The sequence below is a fragment of the Cephus cinctus genome, unplaced genomic scaffold, assembly GCF_000341935.2.
Source record: "Cephus cinctus unplaced genomic scaffold, Ccin1 Ccin1_scaffold0806, whole genome shotgun sequence".
NCBI lineage: Eukaryota > Metazoa > Arthropoda > Insecta > Hymenoptera > Cephidae > Cephus > Cephus cinctus.
Window position 1 is genome coordinate 769,911 of NW_014333403.1, and position 26,179 is coordinate 796,089.

Below are 26,179 nucleotides of genomic sequence, written 5' to 3' on the forward strand. Positions count from 1 at the left end.
TTTTTCTTTTTTTTTTTTTTTTTTTTTTTTTTCCTTTCCTCGCGCCAAGCACTGGCGCCTCTGCTACTGTCAATTCTGGTCTAGGATATCGATTAACCGAGAACCTGGGAATATTCGATTTCCGTATCATCCCCGAACGAATCGGACCCTCGGCGAGTGCCGTTAATAAAATTTTCAATTGGGAAGCGCGCGAAACGGGGAAACAAATTTTATCAGCGTACAGAGAAAACGCTACTACGGGCCGCTCTTTGCCAATCAACGATATTCTCAATTAGGACTTTATTACATTACTTTTTTTCTTTTTCGTTTTCGTAGGTATCATGAAGAGACTGAGGGAACAGATGTCTAGCATATTGTCCCGTATTCCTGAATCTGGTATTGTCTCGCCCTGGGGCAAAATTCCTGAGGGAGCAAACACTACATCCACTACTAAGGTACTCACTCTGGGCTTCTTCGGCTATACTTATTTTTCAATGCTAAATACATTCCATTTCTTGTCTCTGTGGAATGATGACTTTTGACTTCATTTTACAGATTGTAGACGGTCACGTAGTCACTATTAATGAAACGACTTACTCGAGTGGCAACGACAGTCATGGTGCTGTTTTCCGAGTACGTATAATCGACGTGAAACCTCAGAACGATACGTTGGAGACGGTTGGAGGCGAGGGTGAAGCGGAAGTCGTGACGACGGAATCTTCGGAATCTGAGAGTACGACTGCACAGACAGAGGACTCATCTACCCCGGCGAGAAGTGTCGAGACCGTCGAAAATGATTTGAATAATGAAATTCCAAAATCTCAGATTGAACTTCTGAACGCCTAAAAATAAAGCGCGACAAAAATTTTACGTAGACGCCTACGATCGCGTCACTTGTATGTTTATTTTTTTATTTACGTCGTTCTTTAGCGATTATATATATATTCTTCGTCGAGATAATAGTTTTAAATACGACGATGCATTGGAACGTCCTGCGCGTTCTCATGCAAGCACGAGGAACGGGTCTGAAGAAGTATATTTTATATATTAACGTTATTACAAGTTGTAAAGTAATACCTCCTAAGGTTGTATTATCCTGCTTATTTTGGCATTTTAAAGAAAACGTGAGATATCTACTATTTGTGGGGGAGTGCTTAAATTGGATGATAGTCTGTTCATAGTTTTCTATTATTCTTTTTCTCGTTTTTTATATCTTTTCTCAAATGTGCACTTTATCTCTTTAGGTTGTATGCCATTAATGATGTACGTATGGGGAAGGTGGCGTAAGACGTCCCCAGTGGGACAAGATAGGGACTACCCATGAAATTAAGTTGGTAGTAGTAGAGGCAATAATGATAAGTATTATTTCCTCAAGACGCGCGAATTTTATTCCACGTTCCCTTACTAGGTCGTGAGATTGATATGTATTATTTATATGAATTAAGATCTGTTTCACACTTTGTCACGATTCTCACGTAAATAAATAGCGCAAATCTAAGCAAGACTTGTAAGTTTTCTTCGGCTTTAAACTTTTAGAATGAATGTGACTGTGCAGCAGTTCCTCTTTTCCAGATGAGTGTTACAAAGCGTTTTAAGAACGCCAACGATCGCTGAACACAATCACCTTGCGTTCAATCGCTTTATCGTACTCGGCTTTGATCATCGCGTCGTTCTGTGAAACTATCATCGTGTCCACCGATGTTAATAGTCGTTCGTTAATCACTTCATAGCATTTGGCTTTGATCATAGTCCAGCCATGACATGACTATGTGAATCTAAAAGGCCCTTAATGGAGGAATGTAGAACGTACCACTCGAGTTTCCTGACATTAATGTATTTAACGTTCTCCTACTGCCACCGTACTATGGTCATGTTAAAAGCTCTGCCCTTATAGTGGGTGCATTATTATCGTTATTACTGTATCTTTTGGAAGGCGGGAACAAATGTGCCTTATATTTTTATCATATTCTGTTACTCTATATTGCAAGAATCATATTGATTCACTTATCTTATCCAGCGTTACTGGTCATTAAATATTTGAAGGACGTTTGGACAGATATGACATTTCTAGGCGTTTAGTATGTACGTACTCAGAGTATTAATATACGTGTAGTGAGATTATTGATATTATTCAGAAATTATTAATAATTTTCAAATGAAACAAAAGCTTGAAAATAGAAGAGTGTTCAGAGTGGTTTTATGGAATTGTCCAGATTAATAATGTAGCTGAAAATGATTATCGTATTAAGTGAAATTTTTAATCAAATGGGTAATTTGAAACTCGCGGCAATGGATTACGGTACCTTTAATTGCTCTTAATTGATAAACTTACACGCTGCATAATTCTGCTAAAACGTTTAATAATTTAACGACAGTGATACATGTTATTATTTCTTATGAAATCGTACACTGTGTAAATTATAAGGTCGATCAGTTTTTGTCCAAATAAATAAGGTCTGTTTTAAATCTGACCATTGTGAACTTATCCAATTTTAAAGTAAAAGCACAAAAGTCAAATCATGTGATAAATAAAGTAACAGTTATTTTGAGTTTGTTATTCAATTAAATATACTGCAAACGGCGTAAGCTCATTAAATGCAATAAATGTAATTCATTGCAGAACCTAAGTAGTGAATTTTCATAAGCAAATTAACTGTTCCGTCGCATAATATACAATTTATGTACTATATATGTCTAATCTGAGCAATATGCATTTTATAATTTTTTTTCTTAAGACAGTAAAAGCTCTTCGCGAATTCGCGTATTTACGTTTTTAAAGATCATATGAAATAAGTATCGAGAATACAAAATAAAATGGTTTCACGCTTAAATAGAAATTCTGTGCATGAGAAATGACTGATTATTTTTCTTAATATCTCTGTTATTGTTATCTATATGAACAAATAGTTTCAATGGTTTCTTATGTATATACTATATACAAACTTCATTCAGTTTTGCGGCATTTTTGCAGAACATAGTCTCTGCGAACACGTAGAATTTACTGTGTACTTTAATTCAGTCTCTCGTTTGAATTTAAAAGTACGATCATAAGGATCGCAAGCGATTTATCGATCAGTCTCGCGTAACTAGATCTAGTAACATTTTTCCACAAGAGTGGACAACCCCGCTACTTGCTGTCGAGTTGTCATGTTGTATAAGATTTGGAGTAGTGAACTGTCATGTGGACGTGGTGTTCGCAATCTGTTTAATAATTAATTAAAACGTTTAAATCAATTATTAGTTATATAAGTCCATTAGAACGTAACAACTAGTGAATAAGCTGAGAATGCAATGCCCGCACGTAGACGACGCATCGGTTCTGATTTAGACCACGATTCCACGTATCCAACCTCAAATAGTGGTTTTCAAAGTGGTGGCTACGTAAGAAATAATTACAATGATGAAAATGCAGCTGCACAGGTAGATTACTCTGGGAAGCAGCAGGAAACATTGCCAGTAATAATGACGTCGCGCGACAGGACCGTCGAATTTGCCAATGCCATTAGGACGATGCAAGGCAGGACAGTGGCACGAGCTGCTGTCATGCGAAATCCTCGCCAGGCACGGCACATACAAAGTTACTCAAATTTTATGATGATTGCTAGGAACATTGGCAAGAATATAGCCAGTACTTATACCAAGTTGGAAAAACTTGCACTGTGTAAGATCATGTAAAGATGGAAATTATGAATGTGGCTCTTTGTGTGTATGGTTATACTGTTCATACAAGGAAAAGAAATACTTTATCGTTGTTCCATTTTGCTGTTCGAGCTTTCCTTTATACTACCTGTACGTATGGTATTATAGTAATTCAAAAATTTGGTAATCGATAAAGTACTTCTAAGGAAGTAGTGGAAGTTGATACCAGTTGTTAAGAACCTAAATTTTATTTAAATGTTGTAGTGGCAAAAAAGAAATCAATATTTAATGACAGACAAGTGGAGATTGAAGAATTAACAAATATTATAAAAAGAGATTTAAGTAGCTTGAATCAACAAATAGCCAAACTTCAGGAATTAGGGAGACAACAGAGAGAAGGTTTTGGTTCCTCACGTGGTAACCACATTGCATCGCATTCTTCATCTGTAGTTGTGGCCCTGCAATCAAAGCTTGCAAATATGTCGAATCATTTTAAGAGTGTGTTGGAAGTACGTTCTGAGGTGAGTTTTTGTATCGCATGCTTATATGCTAAATTTTAATATGTTATAAGTTGTATGCTATCTTAATTACCAATAAATTAATTGCAGAATATGAGAGAAGAGCAAAATAGGAGAGAACAGTTTACACAAGGACATGTCTCTGCGTCATTACCACCTAGTGCAGTCTCTGGTAAACAGGGTTCGTTGCTTCTTCAAGAGCAGGACACGTCTACATCTGTTAGCATAGATCTGGAACCAGCTATGACACAACTTACAGTGCAGCGCGCCGTGTACGATGATACGGTAAGTCTATATTTTAATGGCATTTATATATGTCCCCTAGAAATATATAACAGCTTTCATGCACTTTTGCATCTTGTACGTATTTCTTACAGGATTCATACGTACAATCGAGGGCGGAAACGATGCAAAATATAGAATCTACTATAGTTGAACTTGGTGGCATTTTTCAACAATTAGCACATATGGTTAAGGAACAGGAGGAGATGGTGGAAAGGTAAGTGAATGTCCTTGAATGTCTTACTTGAATAATGATTTGCAAATAATAACAAAATATCAAACTTACTGAGAATATATTTTTCTTTTCACAATGTCATTACAGGATAGACACTAATATACAAGATACCGAGTTGAATGTGGAAGCGGCACACGCTGAAATTTTAAAATACTTTCAATCCGTAACGAATAATCGGTGGTTAATGATTAAAATATTCGCGGTCCTCATATTTTTCTTCATATTTTTCGTTGTATTTTTGGCATAAAGTTCCAATCATCTTTAGGTATAAATGTTTATAATATTATTTCATTACTCTCCATCGATAGCATGTAAAATATATATAATTATTTTGAACTTTATTGAGCCGGATCAATTTATTTTTTATTACATTTGAGCCTAATATATCTATGTACTCTTTATGATATTCATTAAAATTGTATATTATTACGTTCATAACAAGCCTTGAATCGAAAATCAAGATACTTTTAAACGTTATATAATTTGAGAATTGTATCCATTGTACATCTCAGTATATGTTGTCGAATGTGACAACATTCAAGCAACCACTGCCACATGCTTGTGGTTAATAAATCTGTAATTTTCAAAATACAAATTTGCAATTAATAATGCCCACAATTTTCTTAGTACTGCCATGGTTAAAATTATATCAAGAAAAAAAAAATCAAATTGCAAGTGCCATTATATGATCAAATATTCAAAAACAAATAAAAAGCAACGTCATAGTAATAAATTACAATTTATTCTGATTCATTAATACTATATATAACAATTACAGTTCGTTAAAGGTTTATTATTACACGACATATTACAATTTCGTTCGCTGTTTGCATCATTAAAAAAAAAGAACATCGACCCTTTCTTTAAATGCTTTACTACAGAATAATCCAGCACTGTAGTCAATTTCGTATAGTTCTCTGTATAGCGAGTTTAAAACATTTCAGTGTATAACATGTTTTCTGATAATTCGTCATAGTAAGCAGCTTTAAAAAAGAATTCACAGCAATTACCGTTGGGAATTCGATTGACAAACCTCGGTACTTATAAAATAGTTAGACTATACTTTTATGCACATAACTTATACCGAATGTTAAACATGGAAATATAGTACAACAATACCACAGAAAATGGAAGTTATTCCAGTACAAGTATTACTGGTACAGCATTAAGACGATGCCGAATACACTTTCATTTTATCCATTCGAAAACTGTTATACAATGAAATGATTAAGTTATTGGTTCTGTTCCTCAACCTAGAATATTATATAGAATAAAAAATCTAGGCTTTGCCACTATGGTGTGTCTTGTCCAACGACTCTCCTGAAGAGTGTAAAGAACCTGCAAGTATAGATCCCATAAGGACACAGTTCCAATGTATTTAATAATTATAATTTTACATTGAATATTTAATCATCCGATATAGAACATTATTCTATTTTGAAAACCATTTTTAGAAAACTGGCATACAAAAGTATAAAATCTTATATAGGCAAAATGAAACTACTAAGATACTGTTAAAGCAAATAATATATTGGGTATTTATAGTCATCGAGTAATAATTTTAACTCATCTATTACCCCAACGACTTAACTCGTTAGCGACAAACTGCACAACTGAGTAAAGGAAAAAAAACTATCAGCAACATTGAAAGAATTACAAAAGAATAATAGAAGTGAACCTGGCACAGTAAATTATTTGGAGTTATTCCCCTCCATCGTGCTCCAAAACTGCCTCACTTTCGAGAAGCGTTTGCGTCCTTGGTTGCAGAAAGTAAAGAAAGGAAGAGAGAAAAATACACGTAGAGAACGAGGAACCATAAGATAAAGAAATTAAGATTACAGCAATTGGTTGTCTCTCATTAAAATCTTGATGTCGCTCTTCGAGGTCACGTAGTTGGGGGTTTGATGGTGGTTTGGCACAAACCTTTATGATTTCGCACATGGGCTGGTTTTGTTCGAGGATCGTAGCCAGGGTGCCGCTGATGCTGCATCGTATCTTCCCCCCACGAATGCGTTCCCAAGGGCGGAGGAATTAGAGATGGAGGCGGAAGGGGCGGATGGACTTGATTTAAGAATGGTGGCAGAGGTGACCGATGATGAGAATAAGGTGGAAGCAAGGGAGGAGACATTGGAGGCGGTGGTGAATTGGCATTGTTATACCTACCGCCAGAGTTGTGTGATGAAAGTAACAATGGCGGTGGTGATGGTAATCGTCCACCAAGAGGTGGTGGCCTTTGACCAACTTCGTAAGAGGACATACCGGAACCGGAATGCATCGGTGGTGACAGGAACAGGGGCAGTGGCGCACCATACATATAAGGAGGCGGTGGAGGAGGCGGAACACCTGAAGAACCGGTAAACATTAGAGGGGAACTTGATGACTCTGCTCCAATGAATAATGGAGGTGACGCTGCGGTCTCCCCATTTGTCTCCAGGCCTGTGTACCAATGAGTTCAACCACATGTCAGTCTTGCGAACCTCCTCATCTCATAGGCGTGCGATGTACGCTCGAGCATGCCAGGTGAGACACGTAAAAATGAATTTGTTCCTTAACGTGCCATTCCTTATTACCATGGAAACGATCACGGTCAAACTTTCTAAACTATGTATGATTATGCTGGTACTAATTTTGCTTCGCTGTAATATGTTAACATTCACGTGGACGTGAATAATAGAAAATATATCTTAATACATCTATCTAATTCTGATGATTGTCACTGTGACACGTATGGTGTTTACGTTATCTAAGATATAGATAACAAAATCAGCAGATGCGTAGATATGAATAGAACAAATTTCTACATATATGCAATAAGATTTGTTGGTAGATAATAATTTCGACGTAATTCCAGTACTTACGATGGAGTTTTGAGTCTGGATCAGAATCGTTGATACTTTTCTCAACAAGAGTAAGTCGATTACGTAGTTGACTTGCCTCCGCCTTTGATTCTTCCAGACGACGCTCGCATTGCCGAGCAATTACCTAAATAAAGCAAGATGTAATTCTTTACTGTTGAAGTTTATGAGATTTAAAATTCAAATATTTCTTACCCATTGCTCGTGTGATTTCGTTTCGAGAGCTGATATTTGATTCTTATATTCCCTCTCCTGATCTAATATTTCTCTCTTCAGCATTTCTATTTGTTGTCTGTAATGAAATTTCTTGGTATTGAATCTATATAGTACATTTCTACATACTGCAGATACGTTTATGTAATTTTTTTTCTTCACTTTTTCACAGATATCTAAAGAATTTATAATACTTACTTGTAATTGTGAATTTCCTTTTGCATAGTATGTATTCTTTCGACTGTTGATGAAACCTCGCCTTGCTTCTGTAACCAAACAGCCTCTTCCCTAAGGCAAAGAATATCAATCAATTGGCTAAGCAATAGGCAGCAGGTTATTTAAAAGGAAGCTTTACTGTCGAGGGCAAAAAAATTTTATAAAAGGCGTATAATATTAACTTTATACATACTTTTGTCGTTGAGCTTCCTTATCCTCGAAGAACTTCGACAAAACTTCGAGGCGTGTTTCTGCATCTTTTTTCTCCTTCTCGGCCAATCTGCATTGCTGGACGAGAGAACCTATTTCTTCTTTAATAAGTTTCATGTGCTCTGCAACATTTTAACGGGATAATAGTACATGAAAGATTGAAAAATATATGTACTAAAAGTAACAGATATGGAATACGTGAATCTTCAAGACACATAAAACAACGTAAAACCATATGGCGAATAGTATATTCCATTATTTGATGTGCATCACGGTGAAAAAATGGTCTTTATATTTGAAATTACAAAAGATGCGCTAGGCTGCCTTTCTTTTGAAACGAGATAAAGTAGTTTCAGTAAACTTTGCAAAATTGAAGGAAGCGTTGTAATATACCTTCAAGCAAGTGATGAGCGCCTTCCACTTCACTCAATTTAATTTTAAGTTCATCCCTTTCTTCAAGAAGTTGTGTCGCCTCGGCCTTAATGCAAGACACGTTATACAACTTATCTAAGTCCAAATTATTGGACTTCACTTGATTTACTACTTCTAGAAGGTCCTTCACTTCCATTTCTTTGCTTTTAAGCTGTTTACGCAATTCCGATCTCTCGATCGAAATCTGTAAAAGCGAAAAATATATTAGCCAGTGATAACAATGTATTTGTTTAAGGCAAATGCTTCAAAAATATTTGAGATTAAAACTCACTTCTTTAATTTGGAATTCTAGATGTTGCACTTTCTCTGAAAGTGTCCTTTCGATATTCTGCTGAAGCTGTATTTGTGTTGAAAGTTCTTCTGTAAGTCGAGTTACTTCCACTTCTAATTGCTGACACTTTTCTGTAGTAGCTGAAAAATCTGCCACTAAAGCTTCGTTCTGAAATTAAATTTTCAATTCTGTATTCGCTATTACATATCTACCATTCCTTATGCACAATATACGTTACATAATTCAATTTCTATAGATTACAGTAATTAGAAGGAGTTGCAACAAACCTCAAGTTTATCAAATTCATGCTGCATATAATATAAAAAAAAAAAATCATAACGTATTGTAAGCATGCTATATGGTACCATTAGCATGCTTTCTACATGCTGCACATTTATTTAAATTCTTGATAACATACCTCTTGAGTCTTCAAATTAAGGGTGCTGATCAAAGACTCATTAGTTGCCTGTTGCTCATTAAGTCGCGTTTGCAAATTCTCAACAGATTGAGCCAAAGGATTATCCACGTTATCCGAATCAAGAAATTCGCGCAACATACGTTCCAACTCTAATCCTGCTTCAGTGGCGCTTTCTAAATCCTTTTCTAACGCTGCAATTTGATTTTGCTGTTCTGCATTCACAGCCTAAATGCATAGTGGCAATAGAAACCACATTAGGATTAATATATTTCAATTTTATATTTCTGCAATATGATTAGACTATTATAATTCAGATCAACTCACCTGAGATGCTGTTAGATCTGCTTTTAACGATGCGACCATCTCGTTGGAACCAAACGATTCATCTTCGATAGAGTTCAACTAAAAATATTACATTTATACATATTTTTACGTTTATAACGGATACAACAATATTTGGGCACAACTAATTTAAAAAGAAAACTTACTTTATTTTTGACAGACTTCAGATTATCGTCTAACATTATACATTCTTTTGTCGCTACTAACAATTCTTTTTCAAGTTGATTAATTCTTCCTATCAACTGTCCATCTCGCCTTGTGTTCTAAAAGTAAGCAGTACTTAATACATTGCTCGTTCTTTGAGAATTGTGAAAACATTCGTGTAATCGGAATCAGTGGTCAGTGACTTACCTCAATATAATAATATCCAAGAGAGAATAAGAGCGTGGTAAATGCTGTTAAGCAAACGTACATCAAGGTCTCCCAATAACTACGTGTCATTTTTGATGAGAACATAATGGCGCTTTCTTGATTTTCGTAAAACTCTTTTTCCTGTTTTAAAAATCTTTATCTTATTAAATCAGAATATGGTTAATTAAAAATTATGTAGTAAATAAATTCTATCAATATAATTATCTTGCTACAGATACAAAGGCTTCAACTTTCAGTTAATACATTTACATGAGTAATAATTAAATACGCTTGAACTTACTATAAAGTATAATTTACACACTTTTTGTTTAATATTATACATTGAAATAAATAAGAACATTAAGTTACTAACCTTCTGCGAGTAGGGGTTGCTATACACATTTTCGTCTTTGGTACAATCGTAGTCTGCAGTGCATACTTGTTGCGTCAAGTCTAAAAAAATATAGATTTATAGTATAATTAAAATTTTAAAAATTATAGATCCAGAAATATCTTAATATTCTCTTTTGACATTATTCTCACTTACCCTCTTTCTTCAATGCAACACTCCCCGATGGAAATTGTGACGATTCAATGGGCTTATCGGTATCAACATTTTCAGGCAGGACCTTATCCTCATTATGTATGTTGCTTGCATATTCAGGTAAGGTTGCAATTTTTAATTGATCAGTTGTACCAATAGCATCATTATTCATTTGAGACCCATCTAAAGTGATCATTTAGTATTATATTGAACTGTAAACCAATAATAATGTTACTTACAGGTTTCATATTGTTGACTATCATCAACATTCAATAGGTTTCTATTCAATGGTAATTCATTGAAATTAGAAGTCTTCTCTGAGATTATATTAAGATAATTGGAATTTAATGTCACATCTTCTTGAAGGATATCAGCTTGTGTGTTATCATTTGTCACAGTATTATGGGTTTCCTCAAGTGTATCCAACACTCTATCACTCTCATTACTTAAACTATCATTACTAATTTCATTATTATTTACAATTTCATTTTGGCCATGCTCGTGTACTTCAGAGTGATTAAAAGTATTCTCCTCTTCAAATTTCGGAGTGTCATATAGGTTAAGTTCCACAACATCAGTCCTTTGAGTTATATCTTCGTTCTGTACACTTTCATTATTCGTTGCATTTATTTCTACAAAATTGGAGGCTAGCAAAGCTTCAGAGGCTACACTGTTGGTTGTATTTTCTTGTAAACTATCAGAGTCTTCCTTAAAATCTTTTGACAAATTTGAGGATGTCTCTTTCTGCATGTTTTGTTGAAGGACCTTATTGGTATCTGCAATAGGGCTTGGATCTTTCTTATCAACTTCTTCCGAAGTTAGCTCCTTAATATTTTTTGATCTGACTACGATATCGTTAATGGTACCCAGTATTCTATCTACTGCGACTTTACTTTTATCAGCAGCATCTTCTGAGATGACACTCTCGTCAGACTTTTTTAAAGGCGATTCTTCATAATTCTGCTTGTCCTCGCTATTCTCGCTCTTTGCAGAGACTTCGGAAGAAGGCACATTATTGGCAAGTGTTTCTCCATTCTCGGAAGAAGCGGAATTTAATTCAGATGCGGACACATTTTTGGAAGGTTCCTCCACGTTGGAATTCTCTTGGTGAGCCGTAGCATTTTCATTATTATTAACATTATTTTTTTGCATTTCGGCAGAGACTGGCTCTCCTGTTTTCTCATTTGCATTAACGTTATTTAGACCTTGTGGGATCTCCTCTGGTTTTTTTAATGACTCGCTACTTGTTTTGGAGGAGCCATTAGCAACTGTTTTCAATATACCTGGTTCTTGCAGCTTAACATTTTCTGATTTCTGCTCCTTATTATTGGAATGAGTTTCTTGTACTTCTTCAGATGTTTCAATACTCTCATTAGAGATATCAACTTTATTATCTTCTATCAATCCCTTATCTAAAATTTCGCTTTCATGAATATCAGGGACCTTAGTGGGATCCACACCCAAAATCTCGCCTGAATTTAGCGACTCATTAAGAGTATCATCTGCTGACATATTGGGAAAATCTGCTTCAGTTTTTAAATTACCAGTTTTATCTGCATTCTTATTCTTTGATAAACTAGAAATAAATGGCAGGGAATTTGGAGCTATATTTGGATGAATACTAAGAATAGGTTGCTCATCCTGCACTGCTTCCTTTTCCATAACCTTTGATGCATAGCTTTGTTCATCGTGCATTTCTTTTGGTGTCAAAGGGATAGTTGTGCCATCTATTACCTCATATGGTGGAATTACTTTTGTTGGGTCAGGCACCGTTGGTTCCAAATTCTCATTAGAAGACTCTAACACTTTTGCATTCAATTTCAAGTCAATTGATTGGCTACTAGTAGCAGAAGTAGAACTAATTGCATCACTCTCTTTTGGTTTTTCCAAGTCTGACAAGTTGTCTTTTGACAAATTGTTTGTATTGGGATTAGTAGGCACTTCAAACGTCAAATTTCGGTGGAAAACTTTTTCCTCTCTAAGAAATTTGTTTGACATATATCCTCGTACACCATGAACCTGAAGATAGAAAATAAACATGATGTAACAATGAGAAATAAAACCGTAATACAATAAACATTACATAGATAACACATAGAAGCAATACATAAGATTCTAAATTATTTTGGAATTATAAAAATAAAATAATATCAAATTCAGCTACTGTATTTTAATGAACTACAAAAAGTGCATTAGCATTGCTTCAATTTTATTGATTTCAATTAAATATACTGTATTACATTTTAGATCACCAGCAATATTAAAAAATCAATTCTTCATAAATGTAACAAGAACTATATACTCTATATTGCTATTAAATAAAGCTGTCTTCAAGTGTATATTCAAATCATGTATCATACACACAATATCATTCATGATATTTGATTATATATTTCTTTCTAATAAATACCATAATAAATCTTGTAAGATTCACAAATTATGTTCATACCTCAACACCCCATAAATCCTTCCTTTTTCCAGCTGATTTACTGTAAATTGTGACATCTGCATTGATATCAAATGAAACCATACCTGGTTCAATACTTTGGTATTTTATTACAGTTCGTCCACGTCCAACAGGTACTGTGCATTACAAATAATGAAATAGTTATTGAAAAGAAATAAATAAATAAACATAAAAATGTACTGCCATTCACAGAAAATAACTAAAGTATGGCTTCAATTACCAGAACAGTTGGGGTCGTAACATAATTGTTTGTCTGAAATGCTGGATATGCATCCTGAGATTGCAGCAATTATAATAATAGCAAAGGCCAAAATAATGTTCATTGAGTTGCTTATTTTCGTCATATTTTGACTATTGAAAAGTTCCACATCACTACTGAAATACACTGACACAGCCTCGGACGCATATAGTAACCAGAGAACATAGGAACTATAGGTGATTCGTGGCAGTGAAAGGATAGAATGTCATACACTTAGTTCTCAAGTAACACCGCTTGATGGCGCAGTTTCCTTTAGCATTATTAATAGTTCATCAACTTCACCCATAATTGGTAATGACAATTTTTCTTTTACATAATTTTATTAATTCAAGAAGAAACATCATATATAAGGAAAAAATTACATTCGCAACTTCACTGATTGATACAGATCTATTCTTTAACTCAATTTTATTATCTGTTTGTATCATCGATTTCATCCTCTTTTCTACGAAAAAATATTCTAAACGGATTCCGAGAGGTTTTCTTTGTCTTCGTTTCATTTTTTGTTAGTCTGTTCAACCGACAAGGATCATTGACGTTAATTTCCACTGAGTTTTCTAGATTTACAGACTTTCCTCTTTTTCTAAAACGTAAGATCGAAAAGCTCGTGGAGTGAGATTTTATGGCTGACGGTTCTTTCCAAGTTTCAGGTACGGGAACGCTACATGCTGGTGGAGGTTCTTTATAATCATTAAATGAGTCGTTACCTCGACGCTTTGGAACACAACATAAAGAATAAGGAATAGGCAAAAAAGATGGCGGCGGAGGATAAATAGAAGTATTGTTAGATACGTGACACAATTTCTGATTAGGAAAGTTGTCTGCAAAATCGTTAGTCTGCTGATCAGTATGTGATAATCCAGTTCCTGACAAAATCGATATTTCAGTCGTAACTGTAGATTCAACTCTCGATATATCCTCATTCAACACACTTACGTCACCATCCGTGAAGTCGAAGTCAGTGTTTTCAAACGACGGAAACTTCGTTAAAAAGGATACAGGTGGTCTTGGTAATTGTGCGAGTATGTTATTCGATGGGATGTCAGGAGTTTTCGAATTTTTTGAAGAGATCGATTCATCATCCGTACTATTTACTCCATCTCTCATATTTGTCCAAAGTGCATACAGTGCATCCAAGCAACGATTTTCCTCCTTCGTTGACTCTTTTTCCTTTCGAGCAGTCAACAGTCCATCATTCTGCACACTGTATTGTAAATTTGGTGTATGAATATATTTACGAAGCCAGGGATGTACATTGTGCTTTGCTATTTGGTCGTTATCACATTTCATATTACTATCGTGCTTTGCGTTGAGAAATGTATGATTTTTGCAAATTGCAATAGTTTCTCGTTTGATTTGTTTAGTTTCATTAGAAAATTCTGCTGTGCATTGATCCCTTGCATGTGTAACAGGAATAATAAAATAACCAGCTTCTTTCCTTTGTTTTGTGTGTTCATTAAAAAATTGTGCATCCATATCTGAACTGCATTTTTTCGAAGTAAAATCTCTACTGGTATTTATTGCTCCAAAATTTCTTTGATCTTCTTCGGACGAGCATTTCACATTTTCCACTTCTGCTTTCACATTAACGCGATTCTCATCGTGTTCCATATTTTTTTTATGCAACAGTTCCAAGCTGGTTCTTGTGCCATTAATATCTGGCTGGTAATTATTTAGAGACTTGTAACCACTACTTTCGCCAGCGCTCGATTCTGCCCATCTTGGTAAAACTATATTTTTCTTCTTAATGGGTAACACAGATTCCATGACATTATAACAAATTATACTCACTTCTCCAGGCCGTTCGTTCATAACTTTAATTTTATTTGCCTTTGAATTGTTGTCCCCTATTATTATTTTCACTTCATTCTTAAGCTTATTTTTGTGTCTCGTTTCACTTAAAACGATTTTCTTGATGTAACGTGCCATCGCGTAACGTAACGCTTTTTCGTTCCTTTTTGAATATCCATACTTTCTCGAGCATTCGTAAAATTTTGATTTTCTTTTCACCTCAGTAGAATATTGCGATTCCGATAGTGTATCAAGTGTTTTTATCACATCTGCAATAGTTTTACACTGAAGATATACTTTGTCATTTAATTCCAAAGTATTACCACTTGTATCAGATAATTTAGTATCGCCGGCTGTTATTGTACTCTCCTCGTACTGTGTACTTGCATCGTTATATATACTTTTTTTTAAATCGGTATTATTTTCTAGTGAAATCCGTTGTGAACTTTTTATTGGTTCAAATTTGTTCTGTTTTTCTACTGATTTCCTTTCATTATCATTCTGCACTATCCATATAGATTGATCTTGTTCGTTTACGGCAGTTTCCTTAATTTCTGGTAACTTACTAGTTCTGGAATTTGATATAATTTTATCAGGAAACATTTCAGATTCGATGAAGATATTTTTGACAATATTTTCATTTACAGTTGCGCAATCGTTATTAACAATTTTGCAATCTCCATTATTGCCACAAATTCTTACACGTTGTTTGTCACTTGATTCATCGTTAGATTCTATTGGATATAAATTTACCATTATACTATTTTTATTTTGCTTTCTGGAATTAAGTGTGCGATTACTGTTATTTAGATTATATTTAGACTCAATGTTGTTATGAAATTTAGATTCAGATGACTTATCATTATTGACAGATTTTACACCAGCATTTTTTAATCGTGCTTTTCTTCCATCATTGTAACTGTCTTTTTTAGAAACGCAACTCACACGTCTCGTCGGTACAAACACACGCGTGCGTGCTGATCCATCATTTTCATGGACAAAACTATATTTCGATCTTTTACTGTGATCTTCCTTTAAAGTATAAATGCAGTTTTTACATTTACAATCAGTAGGATTTTTAACGCCGGAATCCGTCGACGTGGAACTCGACAAATTTTTGTATTTTTCATATCTCTTTGTTTGCGAAATATTTGCATTGCGTTTTTCTTTACGAGGATAACTTTTCTCACAGTTTCGACATTCTTTATGTCTTTGGCGATCTTTGCATTTTCTAAAAATATCTTTATCGCGATAGGTAAACACAGAATCCTCTTTTTGTAAATTAATGCGATGAATACTATGTTTATGTCGTTTTGTATTTTTTACTGTCTCATCGATTTTATCCAAACTTTTACTACTACTGACGTTTACACGATGAACGACTTTCTTCGCTGAGGATACTTGTGGATTTTGCACAATCGATCCTGCACGACAGTGACAATTATCAGAAACTTTATGAATCGAATATTTTGTTTCATTTTGTGCACTATGCCTCTGTGATTCTTTCTTTCTTCTTGACCGCCTACGCTGGTTTTCATGATTTTCTAAAACGGTTTCTGTACATTCTTTTTCCAGTATTGCAGAATGACAAGGTCTTCGAGACTTACGAGAATGATCACCAGAAATGTTATTATCAATTATTGATCGTTTCTCATTCTGATTCATAATAGATTGAACAATGCTCTTGGTTTTCTTTCTAGTAGCACGAATTTCGAATTCAATATTCCGAGGATCTCGTCGTTTATTTATGTTCGGCAAATTGAATAGGTTAAACCAAGAAAAATCAGTTCGAGCCGTGTTTGAAAAATTCCTTTAGAAAAACTGAAAAAATCATGTGGTATGATCTTGTCACTATACAATAGTATTAAAAATAAAGATGTTCCACCTTTCTTCAGGATCCTTTCGTTTCCTCCAAATCGCGACATTTCGTCTGCCGTCCGTATCATTTAAATGCAAAAACGCATTGTGCGGTCCCGTTTTTATAAATCACGTAACCTCTTATTAATTTAAAAATACATCAACAAAAGTTAAAGCGAACGATAATAATTAAGGAGAAAGTTCTAAAATTTATCGGACTCTTGATTCAAACGACAACCTTTGCCGACAAGTGCATCTGTAAAAAAATATTGTTACTTCATCTAGTTTCTAAGTGATCGACATAAGAAGTACCACCAGAGATGAATATGTACCATCTCTGGTACCACGTTCTCTCCAGAGAGTGGTTAATCGACAAATGGTAAGTTTCTATTGCTAGTTGTGAGAACTTACCTTAATATGTACTTATTTTTCAACAACTCGTGTCCCTCTCTTAACAGTGCAAGAGACGAAAAGATTCGTGGCGCTTTGTGGAGAAGAGTCAGGTATTTCAAATTTCGTGAGTGGTGTATCGGCTGATCTAAGTGAATAAAAATGGAACCTAAGCCAAAGTTGACCAGTGAGACTGCTTGGAACAAACTCCAAGCTTATTTCGATAACAATAGTTCGAAAATTAATATAAACGAACTGTTTCAACAGGATCCCAATCGCTTTCAAAAGTTCAGGTACATTCTACGTGACCTTGTAGTATGTCATTGGTTTGACCTTTAGGATTTAATTGATGAATTTAAATGTTACATTTTATAATAAATGATTTATATATCCAATTGATTAAACATCACTCAAATACTTTGTCAATTATTTTCTATTATGCGAATTCGTTTTGTATTTAATGTAATCTATTACAATTATGTATTACAAGTATTTCGATTAGTGTCATTTAAATTGATAGTAGTGTTGTCATCATTTGATTGTCGTGAATGTTTGAATTTTAACATGTAAAAATTCAATAGTTGAATAAATAATTTGTTATTTACGTTATACAATTTGTAAGTGTAATTCAGGTTAAGTTTTGCTAATATGTAACAAATTTTTCCATAAGATCTAATATAACTTTGCTGCACCTCTTTTTTTTTGAGAATACAACAAATTTACTTTATACTGATGATGCAATTATATGTATAGATTGAATGTTGTAATAACTCATCAAATAGAAGTATTATGGATAAGACATTTTATTCTATAGAAATAATGATAATCCCAAGAGTAGATAATTCAACAATTTTTTATAAATCTTGATTCTGCAGCTTGACAATTGATACACCAGAAGATGGTCCCATTCTTTTGGATTACTCCAAAAATCGTATTACCGATGAAGTCATTGGTCTTCTTCTGGAACTGGTACGTTCTTTTGAATTTTTAGAATTATCTAAGGTAATCAATTTAATTAAGAAAAGTTCTTTTCCTTAATAAACTTTTTTTAATCAGGCACGTGCACGTAAAATTGAACAAGCACGAGATGCTATGTTTTCTGGAGAAAAGATTAACTTTACTGAGAACAGAGCAGTATTACACACTGCGTTGCGTAACAGAAGCAACACACCTATTCTGGTTGAGGGTAAAGATGTTATGCCAGATGTTAATGGTGTTTTGGAACATATGAAACAGTTTACAAACCAGGTATAGTTTAGATTGGAGAGACTATAAAGCTTTAAAAATATAATGATGTATCAGCACCAACTTAGCAGATGATTTCTTATTAGGTGTTATCCAAAGAATGGAAAGGTTTCACTGGCAAACCTATTGAAGATGTTGTCAACATTGGAATCGGTGGCTCCGATCTGGTAAGAAAACTATGAATCACCCTTTGCTGTTTTACATTATGCAATATAAATGATCTAATTATATGTATGGATATAAATCATATTAGGGGCCCTTGATGGTTACTGAAGCCTTGAAACCATATCATGTCGGACCACGCGTTCATTTCGTCAGCAATATCGATGGAACGCACATAGCAGAGACGCTCAAGAAACTGAACCCAGAAACAGCTCTCTTTATTATTGCATCTAAGACATTCACCACTCAGGAGACTATTACAAATGCAACATCTGCAAAAAAATGGCTTTTAAGTCACTTGAATAATGTAAGAATTAAACAATTATAAATTCATAGCCTAGACAATTCTTCATAATAAGAGTAAGTAACCTTAAGGTTTTTGTTGATACAGGATGCAGCTGTGGCCTTTCACTTTGTTGCATTATCCACTAATACTGAAAAAGTAAAAGAATTCGGTATCGATGAGAAAAATATGTTTGGATTTTGGGATTGGGTCGGAGGACGTTATTCCCTGTGGTCGGCCATAGGTCTGTCAATTTCACTGTCCATTGGCTTTGAAAACTTTGAGAAGCTTTTAAGCGGTGCTTTCTTCATGGATCAACATTTCCGCACAACTCCATTGGAAAAAAACGTATGTCATGAAACGTATTGCATTGTGAATAAATGCATTATTAACATACATATATTGCTCTACAGTATTGAATTTTTCGTAATTTCTTTACAGGCACCAGTAATCCTTGCTTTGCTGGGTATTTGGTATCATAACTTCTACAAAGCAGAAACACATGCTCTCTTACCATACGATCAGTACTTGCATAGATTTGCTGCGTATTTCCAACAAGGTGATATGGAGAGTAACGGAAAGTCTGTTACTCGTTCGGGAGAAACCGTGAATTATTCTACTGGCAAGTTGTAATACATAACTATTTCACGAGTAAGAACTTTCAGTTTAGTTTCTTATGATGTTCGCTTACTTTTTTTCTTCAGGTCCCATCGTGTGGGGTGAACCGGGTACGAATGGTCAACATGCATTCTATCAGCTGATTCATCAAGGCACAAGGCTCATTCCAGCAGATTTCATCGCGCCCGTACGTTCCCACAATAAGGTAAGCATTGTATACATTTTTTACTGTTTCTAAACTTTTCAAGACCAATAATAAACCTTAATAAACTACAGCAGTGAAATCAATTAGTTTATACATTTTTGTTTAATTAAATAGGTTCAGGGTGATTTGCACCACAAAATTTTGCTGGCCAACTTCCTCGCTCAAACGGAAGCCCTAATGAAGGGGAAAAATCAAGAACAAGCAAAAGCGGAATTGGAGAAATCTGGCTTGAGCCCAGAACAAGTGACTGCTATATTGCCGCATAAATTATTCCAAGGAAATCGACCAACTAATAGTATCGTAGTTAAGCAGGTTACTCCATTTACACTTGGAGCACTTATCGGTAAGCAACATTTTATTTCCATAATCTGAAAATTATAATTTCCCATGATCATGGATATATTTCTATTATCATCTCTTTGCAGCTATGTACGAGCACAAGATTTTCGTACAAGGAATTATCTGGGACATCAACTCATTCGACCAGTGGGGGTGAGTAATTTTTTTAATATATTATCTAACATGTATACGCTATATTAGGTTATATATAACTATACATCATTTTCAATTATATATAGCGTGGAGCTGGGTAAACAGTTAGCCAAAGCTATTGAACCTGAACTCAACAATAGCGATAAAATTACAAGCCACGATTCATCAACAAACGGATTAATTTCATTCATTAAGGAATACACTGCTTAAACCCAATCAGGCAATTAATGTTGAATTGGATATACAATTGGCAAGGAACATCTTATTAGGATTGAATCACAACAGATGAACACTCTAAATTCATAAACAGCCAGTGTAATGGATTATAGCAGAATGAACGTTTGGAATGTATGTATACATGCTAAAACATGACTTACACAACGTATAGAAAACTTAATTCGGTTTAACATATTAAAGATTTCCCAATATTGTTGTAATATGGTAGGTTTATCGTTATTCTCAAATTAAAAATGATATATGTAGTATTTACATATATTGTTTACGCCATTTTAACATAAATCGTGTTTATTAGTCTTTTATGTACAAAAAATATATACGTCACTGAATATCACAATGATGAAGATCTTATGAGTAGAAAAAGACAAATTAGCATTAAACTATTTGTGGTACGTGAGCAACACGTTAAATGCTTCTCAATTCGTTTATACATACAACTTTTTTTATATATATTTGTTATGTAAAAATCCCTGTTTCATTCCTGTTAATATATCTCTATGTTATAAAATTATTTTCCTTTTGTCATTATTTGTTATTCTGTGTAACTCCAACTTTTTGTTACGTGCTTCATCAATATTAATGAAACGAAACTCGTGGAAAATAAGTAAAAGAAGTTGTACTGTTTATTTAGTTGCAACGTACAACTTCAGTCGCAGAACGGTATAGATACAGACATGCAGACATAAAATCCATGCACACAGTGCAAGAACAATTACATAAAATTGACTTGACTGCATATTCAGATACTTTAAAATTTGTTGCGATGATATAATAAAACAGGGTTCTCTCGTAGGACATTGTAATGGCGGTCGATCATCATTATAGATTGCTTCTAAGACACCTTCAAAGGCGTACCTAGAGTAGGTAAAAAAGAGTCTTTAGATTTCATGTAGATGGCGACACAAATATTTCTTGTTTTATATCCATACCTGAAGTAACTAACAGTACAAATTGGCTGAAGGTATTCCGGCACTTCGTTGAGTTTTATAAAAAATCCAGCAAAGAGGAACATAGGTATATTCATTGCAGGAATTAGGAAAGTACCAGCCTGAAACAAAACTTGTAGTTTAACAATATAACGCTTATGACAGAATTGATTCTTTCATTGACCAAACAATTACCTGAGTATTAAAAGCCGCTCCAGCAGCTATTCCAAATGATTGAGAGAGAATCGTAAGTAAAGTACACACTAACCAAACTTTCATCATTGTATTCACGTCAAATGGTTGTCCGGTCATGCAATATGATATAAGCAGAAACAAGGTGGGACAAAGTATCTGTCAATATAAAAATTTGTAAATTTGTTATTACCACCGATATTAAAATAAAATATTGCACTAATTCTTTGTACAGCTGTTGAATGTGATATACCTGCAATGGAAAATCTGATAGTACTTTCGAAATGTAGTACGACTGTAAGGAGTACCAATTGTTCAGATGTTCACGAAGAAAAACAGCTGCTTCCGTGGGAACTGTGAACGATATAAAATATTAATGAATCGTGAATCGTTGAATTTATAATGCCAAATATTGGTAACTCACACATTTGTACAGCTGGCATAGCATTAGCGAAGAATAAAAATAATAAAAAAAAGAATAAACAAGATATATTGCTTTGCGCTTTGCTTGCATCATCGCCAAAGTTATGAAACACAAGACCCAAGAGAAAAGCGACTATCACGTGCGCGGCTAATCTCAATTTTGTCATTGTCTGTAAAATAGCAGTGAAAGAAATTTTATCATTGCTCTACAGTCACTCTATCAAGATTAGAAATATATTTACGTTATCTCGACTTATGCAGATTATCGCTCTACACAATAAAACCTTCTGTTGTCTCCACTTGGAAACAGAATACCGACCGGGCATAGGAATACCATCTTCGTCTTCTTCAGGATATTCAGTAAGTCGCCCGGACATGATTGCAGCTGGAAATACAAAAAAATAAATACAGAAGCTATTTCGCCCTAGTTTTAAAAAGTGTTACCTTTCTTATTTTTCAAGTACTGATTTTGCACTTGAGCATTCTTATAATTTTGCTCGCTAATCTTATGGAGTTGATCTAAATCCCCACCTCTTTGTCCACTCACTACTTCCAGTACTGTAAGTAAATTATAAATTCTATCTCTAAGTAAAACTCGTGGGGGATATGCAGGAACTAATGAATGTCGAATAACCTTCGGTACATAGATAACGTAGAACATAGTTATATGCAGTTTGGAATCGTACCGTACTCTGATATATTGTAGAATTGAGGACAAACAAAGTTAGCTCTTTTGAATGTGTCATATATATCTATTTGAGGACCACAGTACACAATTGTTCCTTGATTCATTACAATGACGTCGTCAAATTTTGACATCAATTGGCTGCTTGGTTGATGAATTGCACAAACTACAGTACGGCCGGTTTGAGCCATAGCATGTAACAAGTCGATCACCTAAATCAATTGGTTATCATTATGACCTGCAGTTCACAGTAAAAAATATAAAAATTTAATTAATACTTGTTTCGATGCTGCACTGTCTAGACCGCTTGTTGGCTCGTCCAATAACATCACTGTAGGATTAGTAATCAATTCGACACCAAACGACAATCTTTTCTTTTCTCCGCCGCTTAGTTTGCCAACCGGTGTATGCAGACAAGAAGACAAGCCAAGTCGATTTGCAATCTCGTTTACCTACATCAATTATTTGTAGTATGATGCCTATGTTATTGTAACTAAAATTATAAGCATACGCAAGCCGTCAAGTTTTACAATTTTTGCTTCATGCCACCTTACTCAATGACGCGAAATAAACATGAATAATATTCTGAAGCTTTTGTTTAAGTTTCAGTCTCTCGAATCATACACCTGGTTATTCAGTTCGAACGTACCGCCCGAACTGGTTTTACGAGACGAACCCAATGGCCGCGCTAACTTCAGATCGTACATTTAGGCTGAATAGCACGATACACAATTTGTACGATACTTACGATGTATTTCCGAGTCTCGGTTGTGTGTGGAAAACCAAGTTTCAAACAGGCAGCAATATATAAAGTTTCCTTAGCAGTGAGTAATGGAAGAAGAACAAAATCCTGAGGAATGTAACACGCCAGCCGTCGGAATATATCAACATTTCTTTCGGCGCCGTTCACAGTGACGGACCCTTTGAGGTTCGATTGTTTTAAGCCAGAAATTATATTCAACAATGTCGATTTCCCGGCACCGGAAGGACCGATTAAAGCTGTGAGTCTACCTGGTCGAAGGTGGCCAGATACGGAGTATAGAATTTGCTTTTGTTTATGTTTTTCTGTAATTAGAATTTTGTACAGAATTCGTTCTTTGGGCTACCACTAAGCTGCAAAGTTACAGATATTCAGCAATGATATATTTAATATCGATACAGTGATTCCTCATAAACTTCAATTTCAACAAAGGTTATCGATCAGTGGTAAGTATACATGACTTCTTCATTGACGAAAGGTTAACAAAGGCTATGAAGCTATCACAATGTGAATTGTCAATATATTTTCAAATGCCAGGAATCATGGATAAGCATCGTATCTCTCAAGAAATAATCTTACAGCCAAGAAAAGTATACCAGACACTATAATATACTATTCACATTATCGTTCACTTGACAGATCAAATAAAATGAACGCAGCACGTAATAAGCGCGCGTGTGGCATACTAATAAAAAACCTTGATCAATTCCCAGTCAAAACAGCCATTAAACAGGAAATACTAAAAAAGAAGTGGAATTAAATTTAAAACATTATTGCATCTGCGTATCATGGCTACTTTCACTAGCGCGCAACGTAGCTTGACTCAAAGCATGACATATACATGACATTTAACAAACCTGAACATCTATAGTTCCTGTTGCAAGCCGAATAAGACAAATCATTAAATTCGATTAAAATTTGAGACCTCTCTTCAATACATCCTTCTGTCTCCAATAGATATTTGTTGTCAGTCATGTTTACTGAGCAATGTTCGTCATAGTTTTCGGTGTTATCGCGATTTTCAATCATTTTTTTTATCTTTATCAGTCGCAGTCAATTCGCAATGCTGCTGTTTGTCATTTATTATTTACGATTAACGCCGTCTGGGTTATTTCAATGATAATCGAGGTCCTGGTTCCTTTCAACGATACTATAGCACCAACGCATGTAACTGTACTGACTTTACTGTAGATTTCTCATAACCCAATTATCACTCAATGGGAAACATTCAAAAGTTGTCTTTGCCGATGTTTTAACCACGATACGACAATCTGTTGCTCACTCAACCACTGTTAGACAAGCTCCGCATTGACTTCATGACTACTGCTGATAATGCAGCAGCAACTTTCTCGACGATCATTCAGCCCGGTCTTCTTGGTGGGGCAAAGAATGTTCCGTGCCCTGAGTCTGTATGATTTTAGTCGCTCTCACTTAAAGAAGCGTCCACGCCTAGATACTTTTTAAATCGAGCTCCACGCTCTACAGTAATATATGTGAAGCTAAGTACACGCTTTAACCAATGATATCTCTAATGATGTTCCTGAACCAAGATTAGTGGGAGGATCACGAATAGACACAATTAGCTAAAGAGTCTCCAGTATGGGTACTAGGAAAATTGTATAAAATTTGGATTTTGAAAAAAAAAATCAATTTTCGACAGTCGTTCTTTTTATTTATACATCATTTTTTGAGGACTTACGTTAATTCTCATAATGGTAGGACATTAATCTTTATCTCTGTGCTCCAAGTATAATATGTTGATAATAGCATGACTTGTTTATGTGTAATCGACACTGTCGAGGAAATATTAATAAAGAAGGCCAGTCTTATCGGACTCTCCGCCTGGCGGCTACTGGGAACCACTGTTCTCACTAGTCGTCTGCTGGTGACGTATTACGTCATTAGTCGCAGAGATGAGCAGGGAGATGCACAACGCTCCGGCTTTCGGCGGTACCAAAATCATGCCGCTAAATCGTAGCGGCAAGTCTGGAAGTAGGATTCTGTGATTATCGCCTCCGTCGACAATGCAAAACCCATCGTAGTCGAGCTAAACGTGAACAGGAATGCGTAGCTTGACGGGCAGAGGTTCTCCGCTACCCACCGCTAGTTCCCAAAGCAACTCTTAGAACGAGACTGGGAAATATAGAACTTCTCAAGAATTATTGAAAAAGTTTATTGTTGAAATACTTTTAAGAAATTTTTAAAAAAGTGCCAACCTGACACCGGTGTGGCACCTCAATTTTTACTAAATATTATTGGATCTTGATTTACTTTCAAAATTTATTCAAAATATAAAATTGAAGCCAAATAAAAATCTCGCAGAATATACGGAGTAGATAAAATTTGAATTGAAATTGTAGAATATCGAAAATAAATTACATTGAAATTGAAATATTAATAAATTAAGTGTTTGTAACATTAAAATCATTAATTAAATCAATAAAGTAAAATATTAACACTTAGAAATAGGAAATTCTGGCCAAGCATATTTACAAATACTGGAAGTTCCCTAAAATTGTGTGCGCGCAACTTCGTCGCGCAGGACTCGAGGAGTAGGGGAAGGTGGGGGAAGCGACGAAGACAGCGCCCGGACTCGGAGCGCTCATTCTTCCTCGAGCCGGTCTCCTATACTGGTCTCTTGGAATCATTACTCTTATTCATTTTCAACATTCTTCTCTTTCT

The 26,179-nt window shown here is 34.9% G+C and overlaps 6 protein-coding genes across 12 annotated transcripts in view; 3 read left to right on the forward strand and 3 right to left on the reverse strand.

Annotated features, from left to right (window-relative positions):
• The window catches only part of LOC107270629 (icarapin-like), a 19,851-nt gene extending 18,368 nt beyond the window's left edge, over window positions 1–1,483 (forward strand). Inside the window, exons 3-4 of the mRNA XM_025087999.1 lie at window positions 316–434; window positions 535–1,483. Of these exons, the coding sequence (XP_024943767.1) occupies window positions 316–434; window positions 535–825 (410 nt within the window). The 3' untranslated portion in view covers window positions 826–1,483. The remainder of the gene's footprint in view (window positions 1–315; window positions 435–534) is intronic.
• A 1,527-nt stretch (window positions 1,484–3,010) lies between these two features.
• LOC107270627 (syntaxin-5) lies at window positions 3,011–5,244 on the forward strand. Its single transcript, XM_015745792.2, has 5 exons — window positions 3,011–3,640; window positions 3,883–4,139; window positions 4,227–4,421; window positions 4,514–4,635; window positions 4,741–5,244. Exons 1-5 carry the CDS (start codon window positions 3,271–3,273, stop codon window positions 4,898–4,900), a joined length of 1,104 nt encoding a protein of 367 aa, XP_015601278.1. The 5' UTR covers window positions 3,011–3,270; the 3' UTR covers window positions 4,901–5,244.
• Window positions 5,245–5,376: 132 nt separating this feature from the next.
• Window positions 5,377–13,401, reverse strand: LOC107270622 (transport and Golgi organization protein 1). 5 transcript variants are annotated; one of them, XM_015745783.2, is made up of 18 exons: window positions 13,193–13,400; window positions 12,955–13,088; window positions 10,745–12,524; window positions 10,509–10,688; window positions 10,335–10,414; window positions 9,962–10,102; window positions 9,757–9,873; window positions 9,593–9,670; window positions 9,269–9,493; window positions 9,138–9,158; window positions 8,851–9,018; window positions 8,541–8,763; window positions 8,131–8,269; window positions 7,920–8,009; window positions 7,704–7,800; window positions 7,512–7,635; window positions 6,577–7,089; window positions 5,377–5,991 (listed from the first exon to the last, which is right to left on the reverse strand). In XM_015745783.2, exons 1-18 carry the CDS (start codon window positions 13,314–13,316, stop codon window positions 5,933–5,935), a joined length of 4,293 nt encoding a protein of 1,430 aa, XP_015601269.1. In that variant the 5' UTR covers window positions 13,317–13,400; the 3' UTR covers window positions 5,377–5,932. The 5 variants fall into 5 exon arrangements, with proteins under 5 accessions (XP_015601269.1, XP_024943757.1, XP_024943756.1 ...); XM_015745785.2 differs by lacking the exon at window positions 6,577–7,089 and adding an exon at window positions 6,332–6,409 and having other exon boundaries at window positions 5,853–5,991; window positions 13,193–13,401; XM_025087989.1 differs by lacking the exon at window positions 6,577–7,089 and having other exon boundaries at window positions 13,193–13,401.
• A 122-nt stretch (window positions 13,402–13,523) lies between these two features.
• Window positions 13,524–17,186, reverse strand: LOC112494790. Of its 2 annotated transcripts, none has more exons than XM_025087993.1 (2): window positions 16,908–17,186; window positions 13,524–16,843 (listed from the first exon to the last, which is right to left on the reverse strand). In XM_025087993.1, the coding sequence occupies exon 2, from the start codon at window positions 16,685–16,687 to the stop codon at window positions 13,643–13,645; it is 3,045 nt and encodes a 1,014-aa protein (XP_024943761.1). In that variant the 5' UTR covers window positions 16,688–16,843; window positions 16,908–17,186; the 3' UTR covers window positions 13,524–13,642. The 2 variants fall into 2 exon arrangements, with proteins under 2 accessions (XP_024943761.1, XP_024943762.1); XM_025087994.1 differs by lacking the exon at window positions 16,908–17,186 and having other exon boundaries at window positions 13,524–15,593; window positions 15,725–15,886.
• Window positions 17,187–17,326: 140 nt separating this feature from the next.
• On the forward strand, window positions 17,327–21,022 carry LOC107270682 (glucose-6-phosphate isomerase). Its single transcript, XM_015745914.2, has 11 exons — window positions 17,327–17,562; window positions 18,145–18,238; window positions 18,326–18,517; window positions 18,601–18,681; window positions 18,768–18,983; window positions 19,068–19,307; window positions 19,401–19,581; window positions 19,664–19,782; window positions 19,897–20,125; window positions 20,208–20,274; window positions 20,361–21,022. Exons 1-11 carry the CDS (start codon window positions 17,432–17,434, stop codon window positions 20,482–20,484), a joined length of 1,674 nt encoding a protein of 557 aa, XP_015601400.1. The 5' UTR covers window positions 17,327–17,431; the 3' UTR covers window positions 20,485–21,022.
• Window positions 21,023–21,111: 89 nt separating this feature from the next.
• Window positions 21,112–25,071, reverse strand: LOC107270681 (ATP-binding cassette sub-family G member 4). 2 transcript variants are annotated; one of them, XM_015745913.2, is made up of 11 exons: window positions 24,355–25,068; window positions 23,486–23,802; window positions 23,016–23,189; window positions 22,739–22,949; window positions 22,497–22,610; window positions 22,295–22,437; window positions 22,054–22,222; window positions 21,883–21,983; window positions 21,633–21,788; window positions 21,441–21,559; window positions 21,112–21,366 (listed from the first exon to the last, which is right to left on the reverse strand). In XM_015745913.2, exons 1-11 carry the CDS (start codon window positions 24,524–24,526, stop codon window positions 21,135–21,137), a joined length of 1,908 nt encoding a protein of 635 aa, XP_015601399.1. In that variant the 5' UTR covers window positions 24,527–25,068; the 3' UTR covers window positions 21,112–21,134. The 2 variants fall into 2 exon arrangements, with proteins under 2 accessions (XP_015601399.1, XP_024943800.1); XM_025088032.1 differs by lacking the exon at window positions 22,497–22,610 and having other exon boundaries at window positions 24,355–25,071.
• Between the last annotated feature and the right edge of the window lie 1,108 nt (window positions 25,072–26,179).

Coding starts and splice junctions, on each gene's coding strand:
- LOC107270627 (XM_015745792.2), top strand. CDS start 3,271: ATGCCCGCACGTAGACGACGCATCGGTTCTGATTTAGACCACGATTCC. Junction 4,140..4,226: donor TGTTGGAAGTACGTTCTGAG/GTGAGTTTTTGT, acceptor AATTAATTGCAG/AATATGAGAGAAGAGCAAAA. Junction 4,422..4,513: donor GCGCCGTGTACGATGATACG/GTAAGTCTATAT, acceptor TATTTCTTACAG/GATTCATACGTACAATCGAG.
- LOC107270622 (XM_015745783.2), bottom strand. CDS start 13,316: ATGACGAAAATAAGCAACTCAATGAACATTATTTTGGCCTTTGCTATT. Junction 9,494..9,592: donor CAGATCTAACAGCATCTCAG/GTGAGTTGATCT, acceptor CTATGCATTTAG/GCTGTGAATGCAGAACAGCA. Junction 7,801..7,919: donor AAGGAAATTCACAATTACAA/GTAAGTATTATA, acceptor ATTTCATTACAG/ACAACAAATAGAAATGCTGA.
- LOC112494790 (XM_025087993.1), bottom strand. CDS start 16,687: ATGAATCAGAATGAGAAACGATCAATAATTGATAATAACATTTCTGGT.
- LOC107270682 (XM_015745914.2), top strand. CDS start 17,432: ATGGAACCTAAGCCAAAGTTGACCAGTGAGACTGCTTGGAACAAACTC. Junction 18,239..18,325: donor TTGGTCTTCTTCTGGAACTG/GTACGTTCTTTT, acceptor TTTTTTAATCAG/GCACGTGCACGTAAAATTGA. Junction 19,783..19,896: donor CCGTACGTTCCCACAATAAG/GTAAGCATTGTA, acceptor TTAATTAAATAG/GTTCAGGGTGATTTGCACCA.
- LOC107270681 (XM_015745913.2), bottom strand. CDS start 24,526: ATGATTGAAAATCGCGATAACACCGAAAACTATGACGAACATTGCTCA. Junction 23,190..23,485: donor CCGAGACTCGGAAATACATC/GTAAGTATCGTA, acceptor TAATTGATGTAG/GTAAACGAGATTGCAAATCG. Junction 21,367..21,440: donor TGTACTGTTAGTTACTTCAG/GTATGGATATAA, acceptor TACCTACTCTAG/GTACGCCTTTGAAGGTGTCT.